The sequence below is a fragment of the Ornithodoros turicata genome, unplaced genomic scaffold (assembly GCF_037126465.1).
Source record: "Ornithodoros turicata isolate Travis unplaced genomic scaffold, ASM3712646v1 Chromosome21, whole genome shotgun sequence".
In the NCBI taxonomy this organism is placed as follows: Eukaryota; Metazoa; Arthropoda; class Arachnida; order Ixodida; family Argasidae; genus Ornithodoros; species Ornithodoros turicata.
The window spans coordinates 135,802-156,190 of NW_026999337.1; the positions used below are offsets into that span (position 1 = coordinate 135,802).

The 20,389-nt window shown below is 43.5% G+C and overlaps 2 protein-coding genes and 2 long non-coding RNA genes across 4 annotated transcripts in view; 2 read left to right on the top strand and 2 right to left on the bottom strand.

Annotated features, from left to right (window-relative positions):
• The window catches only part of LOC135373097 (uncharacterized), a 30,371-nt gene extending 28,156 nt beyond the window's left edge, over positions 1-2,215 (bottom strand). The window contains exons 1-2 of the mRNA XM_064606377.1: positions 2,088-2,215; positions 1,660-2,011 (exon numbers count right to left, since the gene is read on the bottom strand). The gene's annotated coding sequence lies outside the window, so the exon portion shown is untranslated. The remainder of the gene's footprint in view (positions 1-1,659; positions 2,012-2,087) is intronic.
• Positions 2,216-2,227: 12 nt separating this feature from the next.
• LOC135373098 (uncharacterized) lies at positions 2,228-3,830 on the top strand. Its single transcript, XR_010416278.1, has 2 exons — positions 2,228-2,386; positions 3,632-3,830. It is a non-coding gene; the product is annotated as an uncharacterized LOC135373098 (long non-coding RNA).
• A 2,380-nt stretch (positions 3,831-6,210) lies between these two features.
• LOC135373125 (uncharacterized) lies at positions 6,211-8,316 on the bottom strand. Its single transcript, XM_064606389.1, has one exon. The coding sequence runs from the start codon at positions 8,314-8,316 to the stop codon at positions 6,211-6,213; it is 2,106 nt and encodes a 701-aa protein (XP_064462459.1).
• Positions 8,317-16,657: 8,341 nt separating this feature from the next.
• On the top strand, positions 16,658-19,627 carry LOC135373110 (uncharacterized). The gene is made up of 3 exons (XR_010416286.1): positions 16,658-17,075; positions 17,294-17,492; positions 18,934-19,627. It is a non-coding gene; the product is annotated as an uncharacterized LOC135373110 (long non-coding RNA).
• Positions 19,628-20,389: the final 762 nt, after the last annotated feature.

Sequence of the window (20,389 nt, forward strand, 5' to 3'; positions counted from 1 at the left end):
GTCGTATATATGCTTGTTGCAATTATAAGCATGTAGAGGTTTTTTTCTTACTCGTTACAGAATTTTCAATAAAAAACGAGCGGAGTTAAATAGATACTGCTTCTGCAGTTGAGTTATATGGCCGGGCAAACATTCTCTTGAAGAAGATATGTAACTACAAGACGGCTAATTACTTAAAATTCATTAATTATCTCTTCAATTAGAGGATTTCGCGCCAAAGCGATATGGCAGAATGGGAGATATTCGTATTTGAAAGCCATTCCATGTTTAGACAACTCTTAAACGTGCATCGAAATATCAGTCGCTGAATTTTGCTATGCAGATGAGCCTAAACAAGAACTGCGTACTTTTCAAGCGCAGAAAGAACTGGCAATCTACGTTAGAGGGCCACGTGCTTCAGAGCGATTGAGCTGATTGGTGTAGGAGCTAGTCTGTTGGCCAAATAGACCCAGATAAGGCAAAGGTCACATTGTTTCTGCGCCCGAAAAGTGCACAGATCTTGTTTCGGCTCATTTGCAGCAATACATATTTCAGCACACGTGCATATTCTAAACATAGAATGGCTTTCAACAAGGAGTATTTTCTGTCCTTCAATATCGCTTTTGTTCGAAATCCCCTAATTAAAGAGTAAATTTATGAATTTTAGGTACAGTCAAACTCCTTTATAGCGAACACCTTTTTAACGAAAATACCACTACAGCAAATTTTTTTGCGGTCCCGCTGGAGCCCTATAGGTCCAATAATGGACATCCTTTTTAACGAAAATACCTTTACTGCGAATTTTTTTTGCTGTCCCCTGAGTTTCGTTGTAAAGAAGTTTGACTGTAATTAGTGACCTGGTAGTTACGTACTTTCTTCGAGAGGATCTTCATCCGGCTGTATTACTCAACTGCAAAAACAGCATCTATTTTGCTCTGCTAGTTTATTTAATTAAAATTCTGTAATTAATAAAAAAAAGAACACTCTGTATAAACGTGCAATTCGGACGATTACATTTTCAGTTAAATTGACGATATCGATGGTTAGTTGCGACTCGAGAACACAAGTGCCATGTAGTAAATGTTTAGTGCCATTTGCGCCATCATTGCCATCATTTGCGTGCCATTATGTCAACAAGCTTGTCTTCTCGCAGACCTGTCACAAAACCTTTGCAAAAGCATGTCACAGACACCATTGAATAATTGAAAAATCAAGGTTCTGTACGATTTCTGTTTAAAAATGCATGGTTCCGGACAGGTCACAGCACAGCGTTCTCACTAGGTCGTTCCAAGCTACTACAACACAATTTTATGCTTAAGCATTTTGGTATTGGCTGATGAAGCGTGCCATTCATTTCTGTTCTTCAAGCCTCCTTCATGTGTTGACCACTGACAGGCGAGATCTAAAGTAGTCGAGGTCGATTACTTTCACGAGAATATGGCCCTTGGTAGTAACATTGGGCGCAGCGTTGCCCGGAATTTTCAATAAACTATGAGCGCAATTGTGGCATAAGAGTACCGAGGGCCCATGCTATAGAACATAGAAAAAAAATTCTGAGATTTCAGCTCTACCACGTTACAGTAACGAATTTCTATCACTAAGATTTCACGAAACAGAGGATATAATGGGAGGTAGTTGTTTTGAGGCTGGAATATACGAAGAAGCAAATGCAACACAAGCCTCAAGTTGCCTGGTGACACGAACAGTTCCAAGAGGATATAAGTCTGGCGCTTTCGCTCGATGTGGCGGCAGGGAACTGGCAAACTGCACTGCTTTTCAAGCTGTCTTGCCCATAGAACACTGAATGTGCATCCTTCAGTGACGCTCTGATGTTTGCAACGCCATTGAACCCAAAAGCAAACCCGAGCCGGGGGTTTTTGACGACTCGCTGGAAGGAAGACCTTCGTCTTCAGTGTCTGCTTCAACTGGGTCAACAGGACCGCTATCCACAGCGTTTGTTGACAGCACATCGTGCTTGCTCGCCGAGGAACCGAAGCAGTATCGCCGTATCGCTGGAAAGGGTAGCGACTTCCTGTTGGCATATACGACGCACTCTCATACTCATACACACTGAAGCAATTCACATCATATAGTAGAAATAAAAGTACCCCAAAGAATGGTCACAGGTGCACTCAAAACTGGAAGTGACGCTGGAAATTGAGTGAAACTGTATTGAATGGACGCTCAACGCCATTCAGCACCGTGTGGCGTTCGGCTACGGCGCGCAGGAAGGCGCTAAAACCTGACGGGTATCATTTGGGTGCACATACGTGCTCCTACGCGTTAGGTGCGGATGTAGTTCCCTGGTTGGCGCAAGTTTACAATTCTCACTCGACTGGTCCATGGTGTCGGCGGTGTTCCGGCGTGTTGTGTGGTCTTTTTGTTTCTCCGATCTTGTCGCGTGCAGGTAGGCAATCTTTTGATTTTTAACCTGACGGTATCATTTCTCAAGTTATCGTTACCACCGCTCGACATTTTCCCTTGTAAATTCCGTCGACGCATAAAACCTGACGGGTATCATTTTCTGTTAAGTAAGATCTTCTTATAACCTGATCAGGTTATAAGAAGATCGGGACGTGACTGAACAGAAATGATACCCGTCAGGTTTTAAGCGTCGACAGAATTTACAAGGGAAAATGTCGAGCGGTGGTTACGATAACTTGAGAAATGATACCGTCAGGTTATAAGAAGATCGGGACGTGACTGAACAGAAATGATACCCGTCAGGTTTTAAGCATCGACGGAATTTACAAAGGAAAATGTCGAGCGGTGGTTACGATAACTTGAGAAATGATACCGTCAGGTTATAAGAAGATCGGGACGTGACTGAACAGAAATGATACCCGTCAGGTTTTAAGCGTCGACAGAATTTACAAGGGAAAATGTCGAGCGGTGGTTACGATAACTTGAGAAATGATACCGTCAGGTTATAAGAAGATCGGGACGTGACTGAACAGAAATGATACCCGTCAGGTTTTAAGCATCGACGGAATTTACAAAGGAAAATGTCGAGCGGTGGTTACGATAACTTGAGAAATGATACCGTCAGGTTATAAGAAGATCGGGACGTGACTGAACAGAAATGATACCCGTCAGGTTTTAAGCGTCGACAGAATTTACAAGGGAAAATGTCGAGCGGTGGTTACGATAACTTGAGAAATGATACCGTCAGGTTATAAGAAGATCGGGACGTGACTGAACAGAAATGATACCCGTCAGGTTTTAAGCATCGACGGAATTTACAAAGGAAAATGTCGAGCGGTGGTTACGATAACTTGAGAAATGATACCGTCAGGTTATAAGAAGATCGGGACGTGACTGAACAGAAATGATACCCGTCAGGTTTTAAGCATCGACGGAATTTACAAGGGAAAATGTCGAGCGGTGGTTACGAATCGTCTGTTTAAATGTCTAAAAACTCATTTGTTGTTCATACTACATTAAGTTGGAATTGTCTTCCCTCATCAGTGTCTACCATTGCCTGTGCTAAGAATTTTAGTGCTGTATTACCCAACCATCTTCCTTTTTTGCATGTGTGATTATATGCAGTTTGTGTCTCTGTTTTGTTAAAAAAAACTTTGTATCCCATTCGCAGCTGCAGTGTTATGTGCCTTGAGTGTATTACAAATAAACAGACAAATTTCATTTCCAGGTGCAACTACTGGTGGGAGTACAACACTTGACTGTAAAAGGCATTCACAACGGAACTCGGAGAAGGAGTTGTTATACTAATGGCACTGTGCAGAAAGGTAATGGCACTGAAGATTATATAATTGGACATTTTTGGGTTTGTTTTCGCTTTCTACATGCATATCGTCCAGAACAATAAAGTATCACATTATTATTTTAAAGAGTTGAGTCCTGTGGTGCTAATTCCTTTAGTTGACTGCAGCAGCAAGTACTATAATTCTGCAATAATTGCACTTTTTATGGATAAAGCAGTAAAACCTGGAGGGCAATAAGCTTTGCATGTTGCACATCTTTTATTGAACAAAATCCATCTGCTATCTTTAGTAGCTTTCAAAAGCGTATACGAAGAGGGGAGTCAAGTCCTGTAGATCACATAAACAAAATACAGAAGCCGACACTGAAGATTTTTGTTTAAGTTTAATTTGTACAAGCTTTCGCGTGGAGGTCCACGCTTCCTCAGGTACAAAGTGAAGTGGTGACACACATAAGTATATATAGTATAGACACTGCTGTACAAAGAAAGGGAAGAGGAAAGGAGATATGGTGCCACATGTCTGTGTACAGTGAATAGCTGGGCAGACGGATAAGTGACCTTATCCGTCTTATCACTTATCCGTCTGCCCAGCTATTCACTGTACACAGACATGTGGCACCATATCTCCTTTCCTCTTCCCTTTCTTTGTACAGCAGTGTCTATACTATATATACTTATGTGTGTCACCACTTCACTTTGTACCTGAGGAAGCGTGGACCTCCACGCGAAAGCTTGTACAAATTAAACTTAAACAAAAATCTTCAGTGTCGGCTTCTGTATTTTGTTTATGTAGCTTTCAAAAGTGAAAATGGCATTTACACTCAAAGCTGGAATTGCTGCTTTTATGCTGCAAGCTTTTTTTCTTTTTTTTGCCTCAGACAAACATTTTCGCCACATGTAGTGTACGTAATGCCTTTCATCATAGGCCTTTCATCATTATGAAATGGGGTGAGGCTATGCAGCATGACTCTAAGCCCTGACCGCCTTCGGTCATGAGTGGAATTTACTGACTCCAATCAGGGAGCTTTACTTTGTAAGGCACTGGTGTTGCACATTTGTGCCCGTCAAGATCCGTGGAGGCTTCCAACAAAGGCACGAACCGGTCATTGATTTCTGAAACGATAGGAAAAGAATTTGGGCATACACATCGCTTCAACAGCCACACAATTGCAATTTGTAGGTTTCCCGCCCTACAGCCTTCACACCGATTTTCATGCAATCATTACAAATATATTTACATACATGCAATACTATAAAAAAGAGAACATTAGCGTACATATTTATTTACACAATTGATACAGGACAAGAGTGAGACATTAGCATATCTATTTGCACAGTACTAAATACAGGGAGCGACACATGGGCAAAGGCCAACAAAAGAAGAGGGTGAGGTGCTCTATGATAAGAGCCTGAAGGCCCGCCAGCACCAGCACTAACTCCTCTTTGGTATAATGGCAACAAGAGAACAGAACAAGGATGCGTAAGAGAGGCATTAGCACATTTATTTGCACAGTACTAAATACAGGGAACGACACATGGGCAAAGGCCAAAAGGGAGGGTGAGGTGCTCTATTGCAAGAGCCCGAAGGCCCGCCAGCACCAGCACTAACTCCTCTTTGGTATAATGGCAACAAGAGAACAGAACAAGGATGCGTAAGAGAGGCATTAGCACATTTATTTGCACAGTACTAAATACAGGGAGCGACACATGGGTAAAGGCCAAAAGGGAGGGTGAGGTGCTCTATTGCAAGAGCCCGAAGGCCCGCCAGCACCAGCACTAGCTCCCGTTTGGTGTTGACAGTGGTCAATGAGCCATACTTACGTAACCTACAAAGTACAGCTAACGTTGCAAGCAAGTGTCATATCACATTTACAAGTGGTTCATGAAGCAATTGTCACTTGGAACTACTCTGTACAAACTAGTGCTAAATTGTTTCAAGGAACACTTGTAACAGTGCATACGCCTGGGGTGGGACAACAGGTGTTCACAATGTAACTCATGTGAATGGTCAGTATAAAAGGAACACAATCAGAAATATACAAAGCCAACAGCAGTTAAGTTATGTTAATTTATGTGGGTCTTTACCTAGGCAAGCATTGCAATGCCAGGTAGACCGAGGAGCCCGTTTGATAAGAGCGCATCGGTAATGGTACCATTTCTCACATGAGTCACATTGGATCATTGGAAGCTTCGTTGTGGTCACGGTACAAGAGTTGCAAGCCCAGTGTTTCCGCTTGGCGTCCAACACTTGCATGACACACTGCCATCCTTCATCGGTGAAATAACACTTAATGCAAGAAACGTCAGCATCAACTACATCATCCGGAATTCTGTCAGGAGCACTCTCAACATGCTGTTCATCTGCCTTGTGGCCATGGAGTATCCTTTCTTTAATGTCGCTTCCAGTGAAGAGAATTATGAGCTGCATATCTTCCTCTGCGACTTCCACGTCTACGTCGCCCATCTCTGCTTCCTGTGGAGCTTCTTGAGACTCTCTGCACTGTGCATCAAGGTCGGTTGCCTTCCTTCTGGTCGAGCGTTGTGAAAGCTTTCTGCTTTTTTCTGGCTTTGCGTTGCGGGGCAATTCTTTTGTTTGCTGGTGTATAATCGTGATCTGGATGCATTGGCATGTATGCAGGGGTCAAAACACGTTTGAGAGCTAATGCTGCCTTGATTGCCTCATTTGCTGTTGCAAGCGTGTTTTCGGCTGAGTTAGGCAACGGAGTAGAGGTTGAAGACAGAAGTCGTGCTACACCATGTGAAATATCACCCAAAGACTTGAATGCCTTGGCTAGTCGTGGCCGTAGAAGAGATGGGGGATGCTCATCAGTTTCTTGGACGGGGCTGTCACTTGCTTCGGGGGAACTTGAACGAGGAACTGGAGATGGGTAGTTACTTGCAGCAACAAATAATGCAGTAGATGACACTGGAAGGGAAGGGGGGTGACTACTACCAAAATGTAGGTGCACTGCATGAATGTGCTTGCACATAAGTGTACAAGGGCACGAACAAATATAGGCATGAACACAAATATTGCACTCGCGGCATCGGAGCTGGCAAGGCGCATGGCAGGTGTTCCTGGCGAGTACTTCGTACTCTTTGGTGCCGCAAACCTTCCACTTGCCATTGTCGAGCGTGGTTATATCGTGAACTGGTATCTCTTTGCCCCTCATATGCGCATGGTAGATGGCGGTCATCGTCTTAGTCGTCTTACCTTTGCTTGAACCGATGAGGACGTCGAACTGTTTCCAATTGGAGTAGGCCAACAAGGTGTGAATTAGCTTATCCGTACGTTTGTTGGCTTTTTTGTCGAGAAACAAGTATTTCAGAACCTTGTGAAATGATTCCAGCTTCATGTTTGTTGAAATATCGCACTCCGTCCTGAAACAAGTCGCCCATTCTTCGACACGATTCATGTAATACGCTTCGAAGTATTGCAGGAACACATGAGTGGACTCATCTATCTGTAGCACCTCTGTAAAGCTCGTCATTTTCTCACGGAAGGCATCTTCTGTCTTCTGTTGAAGGAGGACGTCGATGGTGCTCTCAATTTCCTTCCTCTTTCGCTCGTCCTTCACGGTGCTGTTGAGTTTATTTGACCATGCTCTGCGGACGTGCCATTTACATAGTAACTTCCTTGGTCTGCTCTGGAACGCTTCGCACCATGCATGATAATATTGCTTCGCATCGTCAGTCATGAAAAAATTAGGAGTAACTTCACCGACGCTTTCTTTAACTGCTTTGAGGAAGTGATACAGAGCGGTCTTATTTTCAGTGCTACTAAGGCACCACGCAACAGGAACGCCTTCGCCCGCTGCATCAAGCACCAACAAAGTAATTAGATAAAATTTGTAACCGTTGGTACCGTGTGTCGCATCGAGGCACACGACTTTCGCTCCGAATAACTTGAGCATTTCCTTCTGAAATTCCGTCTGTAAAACAATCATGAAGTCCTTTGTGGGCAAAGGCTGGTCAGAGACATTGTGAGGGACACCTGTAGGCTTGTACATTAATACGCAGTTCTGTGGACTTCCACGGAAAAGTTCAACCATTTTTTTCACGCTTGTTCCGTCATCTTTGTCAAGCTTCCAATCCATGAGACATTCAGCGTCAGCAATATTTCGCACATCGGCAGTCTTTGTCAGGTGGGAGCGCTTGAGGTCTTCCACACGTGCAGGCATGGTGCCTCGCACATTCCGAACTATCCTGTCATTCGGCACGCCACGAACGTAGTCTTCAATTATGGCTGCTCTATCAGATTGTTGCATCCGGAGATGTTGAACATCGGTTGTGTGGTAGTAGTGGCTGAGGCATCCGCTCACCACAACTTTGCCTGTTGTCAAAGATAACCTCGCGGTTATGTATGCCGTACACATATTACCAATTTTGCAGGAGCCTTGGGACCTCATTTGTCGACATCTGTCTTGTAGCGCCAATTTGCTGTTGCACATTCCGGAGCGGTTACACACATATGAATAGACCTTCGAAGCACCTTCAGTTGCAGCTCCCTTCTGCAGGCAAAACTGGGAGTTTGCGCTTGTTGTTAAGGCATCAAGCCACGTGAGGAACTCATCCATGGAGTCGTGCGTCACTTTCACGACGTTCATATCCATGTTGTGCTGACTTGCAAGGTGGCTCCGCAAGTCGTCTTTCCTTGTGGTAAAAAACGCGCATTCTTCTTCTTCGCACCGCAGAAGAAAACGGGACGCCGTTACATTAGGAGCGATATTATGCTTCGTGCGGTTGTGACGATACAAGTTTTTTACGTTTGTAAATGCGCTCGGGCAATGAGAACACCTGAAAACCTTCGGTGTCGTTTCGGGCGGGCATCAACGCCCTGGCGTTTTGCATACAGCGGGCCCTGCACACAGCGATAGGTACCCCATTGACACCTGCGCCACCGCACCTGACGCCCAGGATCCTCAGGTGTACACGTTGTGCAACTTGCGGCAAAACCGGGGCAAGGAAGCTTACTTGTGGCCATGGAGAGGGAATTTGCGGCGCCTTCCGAGCACACTAAGAGAAAGAATGCAACGAGAAGAAGTAAAAAAACGGCCCTTTTCAGGGCCACCAAATATCTGCCACAATGGCTCGCGTTCTGCGAGTATAGAAAGACCCAGGATGACGTTAGCAATAAAACATAACTCAAGCCCGATCAGTCACTGAAACTACAAACAGAGAGTGGGCAACAAAATGCAACTCAGGTTCGTATTTTTTTCTTCTGATGGTATCTTTTTTTTTTTTTTTTTTTTAGTTATCGTAACTCCATCTGTCCACAGCCCGACATTTTCCCTTGTAAATTCTGTCGATGCTTAAAACCTGACGGGTATCATTTCTGTTCAGTCACGTCCCGATCTTCTTATAACCTGACAGTATCATTTCTCAAGTTATCGTTACCACCGCTCGACATTTTCCCTTGTAAATTCCGTCGACGCTTAAAACCTGATGGGTATCATTTCTGTTAAGTCACGTCCCGATCTTCTTATAACCTGACGGTATCATTTCTCAAGTTATCGTTACCACCGCTCGACATTTTCCCTTGTAAATTCTGTCGATGCTTAAAACCTGACGGGTATCATTTCTGTTAAGTCACGTCCCGATCTTCTTGTAACCTGACGGTATCATTTCTCAAGTTATCGTTACCACCGCTCGACATTTTCCCTTGTAAATTCCGTCGACGCTTAAAACCTGATGGGTATCATTTCTGTTAAGTCACGTCCCGATCTTCTTATAACCTGACGGTATCATTTCTCAAGTTATCGTTACCACCGCTCGACATTTTCCCTTGTAAATTCCGTCGATGCTTAAAACCTGACGGGTATCATTTCTGTTAAGTCACGTCCCGATCTTCTTATAACCTGACGGTATCATTTCTCAAGTTATCGTTACCACCGCTCGACATTTTCCCTTGTAAATTCCGTCGATGCTTAAAACCTGACGGGTATCATTTCTGTTAAGTCACGTCCCAATCTTCTTATAACCTGACGGTATCATTTCTCAAGTTATCGTTACCACCGCTCGACATTTTCCCTTGTAAATTCTGTCGATGCTTAAAACCTGACGGGTATCATTTCTGTTAAGTCACGTCCCGATCTTCTTGTAACCTGACGGTATCATTTCTCAAGTTATCGTTACCACCGCTCGACATTTTCCCTTGTAAATTCCGTCGACGCTTAAAACCTGATGGGTATCATTTCTGTTAAGTCACGTCCCGATCTTCTTATAACCTGACGGTATCATTTCTCAAGTTATCGTTACCACCGCTCGACATTTTCCCTTGTAAATTCCGTCGATGCTTAAAACCTGACGGGTATCATTTCTGTTAAGTCACGTCCCGATCTTCTTATAACCTGACGGTATCATTTCTCAAGTTATCGTTACCACCGCTCGACATTTTCCCTTGTAAATTCCGTCGATGCTTAAAACCTGACGGGTATCATTTCTGTTAAGTCACGTCCCAATCTTCTTATAACCTGACGGTATCATTTCTCAAGTTATCGTAACCACCGCTCGACATTTTCCCTTGTAAATTCCGTCGACGCTTAAAACCTGACGGGTATCATTTCTGTTAAGTCACGTCCCAATCTTCTTATAACCTGACAGTATCATTTCTCAAGTTATCGTTACCACCGCTCGACATTTTCCCTTGTAAATTCCGTCGATGCTTAAAACCTGACGGGTATCATTTCTGTTAAGTCACGTCCCGATCTTCTTATAACCTGACGGTATCATTTCTCAAGTTATCGTTACCACCGCTCGACATTTTCCCTTGTAAATTCCGTCGACGCATAAAACCTGACGGGTATCATTTCTGTTAAGTCACGTCCCAATCTTCTTATAACCTGACGGTATCATTTCTCAAGTTATCGTTACCACCGCTCGACATTTTCCCTTGTAAATTCCGTCGATGCTTAAAACCTGACGGGTATCATTTCTGTTAAGTCACGTCCCGATCTTCTTATAACCTGACGGTATCATTTCTCAAGTTATCGTTACCACCGCTCGACATTTTCCCTTGTAAATTCCGTCGACGCATAAAACCTGACGGGTATCATTTCTGTTAAGTCACGTCCCAATCTTCTTATAACCTGACGGTATCATTTCTCAAGTTATCGTTACCACCGCTCGACATTTTCCCTTGTAAATTCCGTCGATGCTTAAAACCTGACGGGTATCATTTCTGTTAAGTCACGTCCCGATCTTCTTATAACCTGACGGTATCATTTCTCAAGTTATCGTTACCACCGCTCGACATTTTCCCTTGTAAATTCCGTCGATGCTTAAAACCTGACGGGTATCATTTCTGTTAAGTCACGTCCCGATCTTCTTATAACCTGACAGTATCATTTCTCAAGTTATCGTAACCACCGCTCGACATTTTCCCTTGTAAATTGTAATGTAATCCGTTCCTTGTAATGTAATCAGTCGACGCTTAAAACCCCAGCAAGTACAGTACTAAGAAAAAAATACAAAACCCCAGCAAGTACAGTATTAAGAAAAAATATAAAAATCACGGCTTCCTTTTTCTCGCGCAACAAAACAGTACACACAGCTTGACACAGCACTCACACACACACCAGCCAATGAGGATCAGGGACTACGTTTTGATGCGGAAGCATGAAGGGATGGAGTGACGCGGCAATGATACCCGTCAGGTTTTAGCGTCTTGTCGGCGCGCAGCCGGGGTTGCCAGCAGTGTTGCCAAACTGTACAGCGGAAAAATACCCCAAGTGCCACTAAAAAGCAGGGTTAGAGGTAACTCGTTACTGTAACTAAGTTCCTTTTTTGCTTGTAACGTAACTTGTAACGTAACTCGGTACTTTTGCGCCGTGGTAACTTTCAGAGGAACTAGTTTCTTTTTCAAGTAACTTTGCCGAAGCAAGTTAAGTTCCAAGTTACTTTTAATTCGTTTTTCGCTCACGTGCACATATTTTCTTGCTTTCTCTTTGGTTCCTTCATGAGACTTTTGCCATAAAACGTGATATTCAATCAATGACAGTATTTTATTCTGGAAGCAAGAAATGCGTCCGCAGGCAACTTCTCAACTGCTTATGCGCGCTGCACCTGCGTAATGCTATTTTGTGTCCGAAGTAACTTGGAAGTAACTCGTTCATTTTTTAAGTAACTCAGTAACTGCGAGTTACATTTCAGGCTGAAGAACTTCGTTATTAACTTAGTTACATTTTTCACACGGTAACGAGTTCTTTTTGACAGGTAACTTCTCAGTGTATGCTAAAAAGTAACTGAAAAGTAGCTAAGACACTGGGGAAAATGCTATAAAACCAGCTGAAATTTTCGAACGCCCCTCTGAAACGATTTTTTAAATTCATGGGGCTCTGAGACGATTAATCTGTTTGATATGCAGTTTTAGAATCGAAACTAGGTCACCGGCCGCCATATTGGTGGGCCCAACGCATCCTGTCGTCTGCATTTAGTTCAAGCGGGGCTACCCGTTTTTTTTTTTTTTTTTAATTTCCTTTAAACTAAGGGGCATGCCATGTCACTTTGTTGCAGCTTGGAGTACACTTCACACGGACAGAGAAAGGGGGATAATTTTTCACAGGTAAGCTCTTTATTTTGAGGAAAAATATGTTTATTCGTATCGCATGCATATCTGACAACTCCGACTTGGAGCACTGCACAGGCCTAATTTTCAGGTCGTGGCTGGCTTAGGCCCGGCTGCTACGGCCCGCACCCGGCCCGGGCTCAACGTCTTCTATAGATTTCCAGCCCGATTCCTCCGGCCCGGGCCCAGCCCGTACACAACTGTTTCCATGCTCAGGCCCTGTCCCAGTCCGCCTCTGCTCTGTGTTCTCGAGGCTCGGAGGCGTATTTAGATGTACTAAAGAGCACAAATGGTACTGTGGTACAGTGATGTTACACGTAATATATGATATGTATTGGACATGCGAGTCTTGCGAACATATTTCCACCTCAAGCTAAACGCCGAGCTCACTTAAAGGTGGCATTTCTCATCTGAGAACAGAAACCAAAAGCAGTCACGGTTTGCACTGTAAACATCACTGTATCAGACCCTATGTGGTGCAAAATATACAAGTTCAAATAGTAAAAGCACAATTCCACCAAAATGTAAGCCTAACTCAACAAGGTAGATTGGCCGTTTCGTAAATCGTAAACCTAATCTACATGAGAACTTTCATGCAATAGAATTCTCAAAAAATAATAAATGGCAATCTTACCTGCAAGCAAATGAGACGTACGAAGTGCAGTAGCGAGATGAAAATCGTTTCGTACCTTACACTTTTCTGCGATTCTGGGACAGTCTCCGTAGAGTTTCCCGTCAGGGATCATTTGGGGATTCCCAGACTCGTCCTACACGGGACGTGGACCTTGGGATCAATATGGGATGTCCCCGGGATATGTGCTGTCTGGGTTGTACCTATATATATCCCAGACAGAACACCATCTCCCACAGACGTCCAAAAGAGACCCCTATGTTCATATCCAAAAATGGACCTCCGTGGGACTTTCCTGGGATATTCATGGAGTGATCCAGACAACACAAACGAATCCGAAACCCATCGCGGGGACGTCAATCGGGGGACGTTGAGGACATCCCTGGGACGTCCGAACTCAATCCCCCAGAAATCCCAAAAAAGTGCCAATGCAACACCGAAGTACATCACAGAGACGTTCAACGGACGTAACTGCGCGATGCCGTTCGGACGTGTTTCAGCTCTGCATGGGACATATGCCTGGAAGCTCCTCCCACTTCCGCAAGACTGATGTGGTGACTGTTGCTCGACTGAAGCCGTATCACCCGGAATGGGAATTAGACAGCTCAGACAGCGATCCAGATTGTTCAGATAATGCGTCGGAGGACCATGGAGCCTCGGACCTTGGCAAATCCAGTGACACCGAGGACGAATTTTTTAGTGCCGACGACTCATCGGAAGTCGAGGACGATGCGCGTACGAACGATACCGATACACATAGCCGGCCTCGTCGTAACGCACGACCTAACGAACATGCTGACTTTGTATATTACTGATGTGCCATTATCAATAGCCCAATGTTTTAAACGCTTTGACGCTATTCTATTCACTGTTTGCTATGTTGTTGTGCTATGTACTATAGTTTTGTTGAAGAGTGGGGACACTCTTTCTTCGTAGGGGGAGATGTCGCGATATTTTGTACGTTTATATATGCTTGTTTGGTCTTTTTCAACAGTTTTCGTCTTCTAGAGCCTAAATATTCGTATAGTATTAACTAATTTATCAACAGTAAGCATATATGTTAGAATGTAATCCTTCACGCTGTCTTTGTTCTGTTTTCTTGCGTTCCTCTTTCTTCCCTTCGTTAATGGCTTCGTGTAACTGTAGCACATCTGCGAGGGCGACACACTCGCCCCCTCGTTGTTTTGTATGTATTTGTGTTAAAATAAAGTTGAGCCACAGTGGTACCAGCGCTGAATCCCGGACAAAATCTCACCGGACAAACGCTCACCCTCACAGCGTTGAATCCGGACAAAAGCTCACCACATTTGCAACGGCGTTTTCTCACCGTACGATATATTGGTTGATCGTGTTATGAATTATTAATAGTGCCGGAATGAGAATAAAATTTTGCTGCACATCCGCAGAAATATGGTATTACAGCGACTGATGATACGGCATGAGTCGGCGCGTATTCCAAACGCGAATTACATATTATGGGCTAGTCGCTTGCGTGTTAGACAAGTGTGCGGGCACGAACTGAAAGACAAAATGTTTCAAAGACGAGCAATTTTTTAGCCATCTAACCAAACAATTAGCCCTTATAACGACAGCTTTTAAGTTGTAAAATTGAAATGCAGCTCGTAAGTTTGCCTTTCTGTCCTTGTTTTATTATGCCCTGTAACTGCCCATTTAACACAAATGAGAACTACCTTGTGTTGTTCTTTGCGCTGGCCCGCCGCATGGAAACTGGGAGGCGATCCCTCTCGCCAGCTGTGCCGTCTCGGGTTTTTCCCAGGTTTTCCTCAGACGCTTTCAGACCAATGTCGGCGATACCGTTCCCTCTGAAGTCGGCCCAGGACGCACTTGTCCCCCACATGAGCAGAAGTATCACACTGGCTGACCTTTACTTGTATTTATCATCATATATATCCCCCACCCCTTGACAAGTGCATCATATGTACTTTTTGCTATGTCGTCTCTATTTGTGCCTCGCATCATGAGCAGTCCGAAGTGACAACTTGCTTGTGACTGATCCCCGGAAAAACCCTCCCTAGGTTGGTGTCCCAGAAGGATCGTGGGCACTCCGTAAAAACAGGGATGTGCTCTGATAAAGGTCATGGAACGCGGAATAATTCTTCGTTCCTTCTTTTGTCCTTATTCAACTTTGTTTCCCCGGTTTCCTCGGATAAAAAATAAAATAATAAACGTAATACACAGTTCTGCTGTTTCAGTTTTTCCATAAACCTCAATTGAACATATTTTATCAATTTATATTATTAATCATTCATAATACAATCATAAAATATATATCGCACGGGGAGAAAACGCCTTTGCAAATGTGGTGAGCTTTTGTCCGCGCCCCCCAGCGCTCGGGTCCATGCTCTGGGCCGCAGCCTGGTGCACTGTAGGCAGTTCGTCTTCTGGAAACTGTCTTGGTTGTTGCTTACTCCGTTCCATCGTCCCTCTTCCCGCCTTGTGTGAGGACTTTGTTCTTCCCTCGGCTGTGGGAGACGTGGACAAGGGACAAGCTCCCCTTCCGGCTGTGGAAAACTAAGTTTTCCCGCCTGTGTTGTGTGGAGCACAGCTATCTAGGCAGCCTTTCCAGAAAGAACAAACTCCAACGCGATCAAATTTAGACGCGACACGCTGCAGCGATTGCCCTGAGTTCCCAGTGAATGACTGAGTAGAACTGCCGCTGACGGTTGCATTTTAATCCCTTTAAATGCCAGGTTTTGTCAAGTGACCCAGGTTCCGAAGATCTTTCCCAAATTGATGTTCTCATTTCTCTCCCCGCCTCCAAGCCTGAAGCAACGGGGGTGGCGATGCCCTCATTCGCACATTGTGCTGTTTTCTAGAAGGACGGAAATCCCCGAACATACGGGATGAGTGACCTGTAGCCTCTAACCAAGATACCCTTCATCGCTGGAGGCTAACAATGTGGAACTTGATAGAAGCAAACAAATACGGGAGGATCAGATATGTGTATTTAAGTGTATTTTAAATATAAATACGCCTAAAACGGTATTTAAATATCAATATAAATACATTTTTCCTGTCTGTATTTAAATACGTATTTTAAATACAGGTATTTATATTTTAAACATTATTTAAAATACAGTGTATTTACATACGGCCCATCCCCGATTTCAACTCACAGGCGAACAGGGCTTTCGAATGCTTAGAAGCTCGCGAGAACGTCAATGTACAGTGTCTGTTTGGAAGTGAATGCCACTTCATTTGCAAAGCTTTTCAGCTGAGTGGCCCAATCTCTCGTTGCTGCTTTCTTTTTTTTTTCTTTTTGAAACGCCGCACTTATTTACCTTCATGGGTAACAAAGCGGAGCAACAGAAAACACAACTACCGGTGACGATGGCAGATGCTACAAAAATGGCGGAAAGACGCTTTATAACTACAAAGCGTATGCTGACTTGTAAAAAATAAAAAAATAACACTCGCTCGAGATATACGCCAAGGTAAATTTAGCCAGGTAGCCAAGGCGAGGAAAAAAACAAACCTCACCCGGCAACACTGTCATCTCGGTGACGCGAGCGATCCCTGGGTGTTGGTAGCACAGGTACGGTTGTGAAGAGGGGTGGGCAGTAATACTCATATTTTGTATTATAATACTAATACATAATACTTCCTAGGAATCGGTATTATAATACTAATACGTAATACTTTGATTCTGAGGTATTATAATACTAATACTACTGTGTATTACACGAGTAATACTAGTAAGGCTGCAGTCACACTGGTTAAACATAAAACACCAAACACGAACATTCCCTCAAACATGTTTGACGAAAATGCCTGACAAACATCCCCCATACATGTATGGCTCAACAGCTGTGGTCACACTGCGAAAACGCCGTCAGAACATGTTCAAAGACACGCGTGTATAACCAGTGTGACCGTGCCGTGATACAAAAGTGCGCTTCGGTTGTGTTTGAAAGCTTGTTTTCAAACACTTGAACGTGTATTTGGACACTGTCGAAAAACAGCTCATGGGATTTTGGAGAAATCAAATAAATTTCTTGATATTCATCAAAGAATATGTTGCTTTTTACGTGTTTGAGTGTCAACAACATTGGGCATCATTGAAAATGGCGAGTTCTTTCGGTGTGGAGCTTCGCCGACCTCATCCGATCTGTCGACTTTGGTGGTCGATTAGCATGAAATACATTTCGCAGAAGGTGAGTACCTGTTTACTATCAGTGCTTCAACTCATCGAGCTAAGTTTTGCGTCGCAAGAACAGCACGACGCCGATAGCGGCGTCACCGGGTTATCGTGAAATCATGATCGGCGCAGTTTTGTGCGTCTTGTTTGTTTGTGCTGTTCTCGCGCCGCAAAACTTGTCTGCTATGTACGAACTGCCCAAATGTTAGTACAATGCAATGGTTGTTTTTCTAGTCAAGTGGATAACGCTTGTGTTTGGCGTTTGCTTTCGAGGAGTGAAATGTCGACGCAAAAGGCCCGGAGACGGCAGCGATCAGTCTACGCTTCGCCCGACGCCCGTTTCATAAACATGGTGTTACTCGCAGCCGGAATCCCGAAAGACACAAGAAACTCGAACCCGGACACGAATTTCACGCCAACGACAGTGGAATAGGTATGAGGAGAATGTGCACTCCAATATCAGTTTTAACATGTATGTGCGGTTCTGCTGCTAATGTAATGTGCGTCCAAAGAAGCAAATTAGCGGGCATGTCAGTTGCTGCTAGCACCATGACATCTAGATTTGTTTTTGTTTCTTTGAATTATTCCTTTGTGGTAATTTGTCAAGGTGCTCAGAGCGCTCTGCTGATTTCACCTCTGGGAGCTCATGTACAGTTTATAGTGAAATGTTTCCCAAGAGTTTCCCTGAAACCTTGCATAGTTAGCACCTGTCATACCGTGCACATTGACTGAGTTTTTAAATCCTTGGTAGCACCCTATATTGTCCGCTATATAAGCAGGTCGATATACATTACATAGGATACTTAGAAATTTGGATAAAGTATGTCTAATTATTGCTGTATGTGGATCACTTGCACATAGCGACATTGTTTGCACTGCACATCATAGTGCACCCCGGAACGACACATGGGCATGTGTTTTACTAATTCCCAATGATGAGGAAGCAAAATGCAGGTACTTGCACTCAGCACATGCAGAATTATCACAATAACATAGCTACAGAACAGTCAAGTATGTCAATTTTCTGCTTTAAACGCACATTCGTTGAAAGGGGACTGCACTTTGTGCATATAATTTTTAACATGATCCGTTAAACCATTAGAAAGAATCCTGCAAGTTCAAAAGAATTAGCTAGTCACTATGTACAGTTCCCGAAAACCTATGGTGTAGACATGATTCTGAGGAATCTTTATCATTAGAGCTGCCCCCTTTATCGCTCCTGAGGCACTTGGGACCTTGGTGCTCATTCTGAGCACATGGAAAGAAAGTGTAAAAAAGCCAGAGCAATTAAAAATGTATTTAAGCTATACTGCAGTATAGAAGGTTTTGCATAGCTTCAAACTGCATGAATATGTAACTCTTCGATAAAAATTCTGCACATGAAAATTCACATTCCCTATTGGTAGTTCGTATGCAAATTGGAAGTTGGCATGTGTGCACACTAAGGTATTCCTTATTCGTCATTGCAGCATGCCACAATAGCCAAACTCTGCTTTTCAAAACTGCACGTATGCACATATGCATTTCTACATGGGACAGTTGAAGAGCGTGGCACATCATACCTCTATTTCTCTGTGGCGAGATGAGGAGCCCTCTGCCATCAGTTTCTTTTTCTTTTTTTTTTAGCTTGTGCTATATTATTACGCATCACATATGATCTGGTATGGGAAGGTTTCCATTATTGGGGGTGTGACACAAAGAGCCACATTGGGTGAAGCCACTGGCTGTCACTGTCCATTTTGTTCTGAACTGGCATGCTAAATTTAAAACTCTGTCAAAGTGCATTTGTGCTGTAGTGATGTTACATTAGAGAATTGTAACCATTTAGCTGGTATTTTCATCATTTTATGTGCCCTCTTTATGCCCTTCTGTAGGCAACATAACGTATCGGCACAAGTGAGGAGCTGAATGAGTCACCACAATACACCAAGTAGCTATTCTTCCAGCGACAACTGCAGCACGGCAGCAATCAACACTGAAAAGCGAAACAAGCTCCAGTGAAAACACAAAGTGCCGATCAAGAGCCTCGGTCAGACTGTCAGTAAGGAGTGCTCGCATCCTTGTCTCCTGTGTATTTCTCCCATTTCGTGATAAGCTACCAGTGCTTGTTTGTGTTGCACATGTTTAAGCCAGTGTAGTCACACAAGTATATCCAATGTTTATTTATTACTATATTGTACACAGTATTTATTAGTACTCATTCCTAATATACACAATATTTATCAAAGCGCATTGTTTTAAATTACATAATGTAATGTAGGATGTCAGTTCGTTCTTACACTCTCGGACTGTTTATTGTCTGAACACAAGATTCATGCAAAATAATTTCAACGTTAATCTGGCTGTTATCAATTCTGAGCTTTGTCAACATCTTGCTGACTGTCACAGTTGTTGTGCTGACATTTACTCAGCCTTCGTGTTGAGGAAAGAAAGAAATTGGGGCAAAACCTTTCTTCTTGAACAAGTGGAAGTTGCAAGTAGGGATAATTGTGTTACGTGTTCTCATTTCCTTCGCTATTGAAGTTTCTTCCTTCAAAATGTATTGGTATTGATTAAAATATTTTTGTTTAAGAATCTGTCGTCGTGTGCATTGCGTTCATCATGGGATAATCAATCAATCAAATGTTTATTGACCACATGTTTAAAAAACAGAATACAACATAAGACTGTGAATGAGCTTGGTGACGAGGAGGTGCAGCTTGCTGCTGTGCATGATGCACAAGCAGTTAATGTCCTAGCAGCAGCTCCAGCGGTGCAGCTCGAAAAATGATAACGGTACACAAGAAGCTTCAAGCCTTATTTATCAATGGATGGCTCTCTTATGGCGTCTACAGACTGAGTCAATCCCGCTCACCAAACAAAGTTGACAACTTATTGAAGAAGCAGGGGAATGTCATCCATTGCGGTCTCTCCAGAATAAACTGGGACACGTTACTGCATGCGATATGGACTAATGCTCTGAAGGCAAACAATGTGACAACCGAGCTTGTTTCTACAAACCAGTTCTACTCACTGGTATGGAATTTGGTTATGGAATGGTTTTTCGTTTTCACATTTGGTTTCGTATGGAATGGTTTGGAATGGTATTTCGTTAAATTAACAGGACTTAAAGGTGTGCTTAAAGGTGACGTAACAAGTATCCCACCGAAAATGATGCTCAGGTCATGACGTCAATCTGTGGCACGTGCAGCAAGGTAGGCTAGCCAACCATGTAAATCTGGACTGAGTTTACATTACATGGGTGACCATTTTCACATACAATGCACACTAGAGATTGTATCCGCTAACTATATCATACAGTCAGAGCGTTGCGACGAAAGTATTGTGCGT

Excerpts from the sequence above, each read along its gene's own strand:
- LOC135373125 (XM_064606389.1), bottom strand. The coding sequence starts at position 8,316 with ATGGATATGAACGTCGTGAAAGTGACGCACGACTCCATGGATGAGTTC.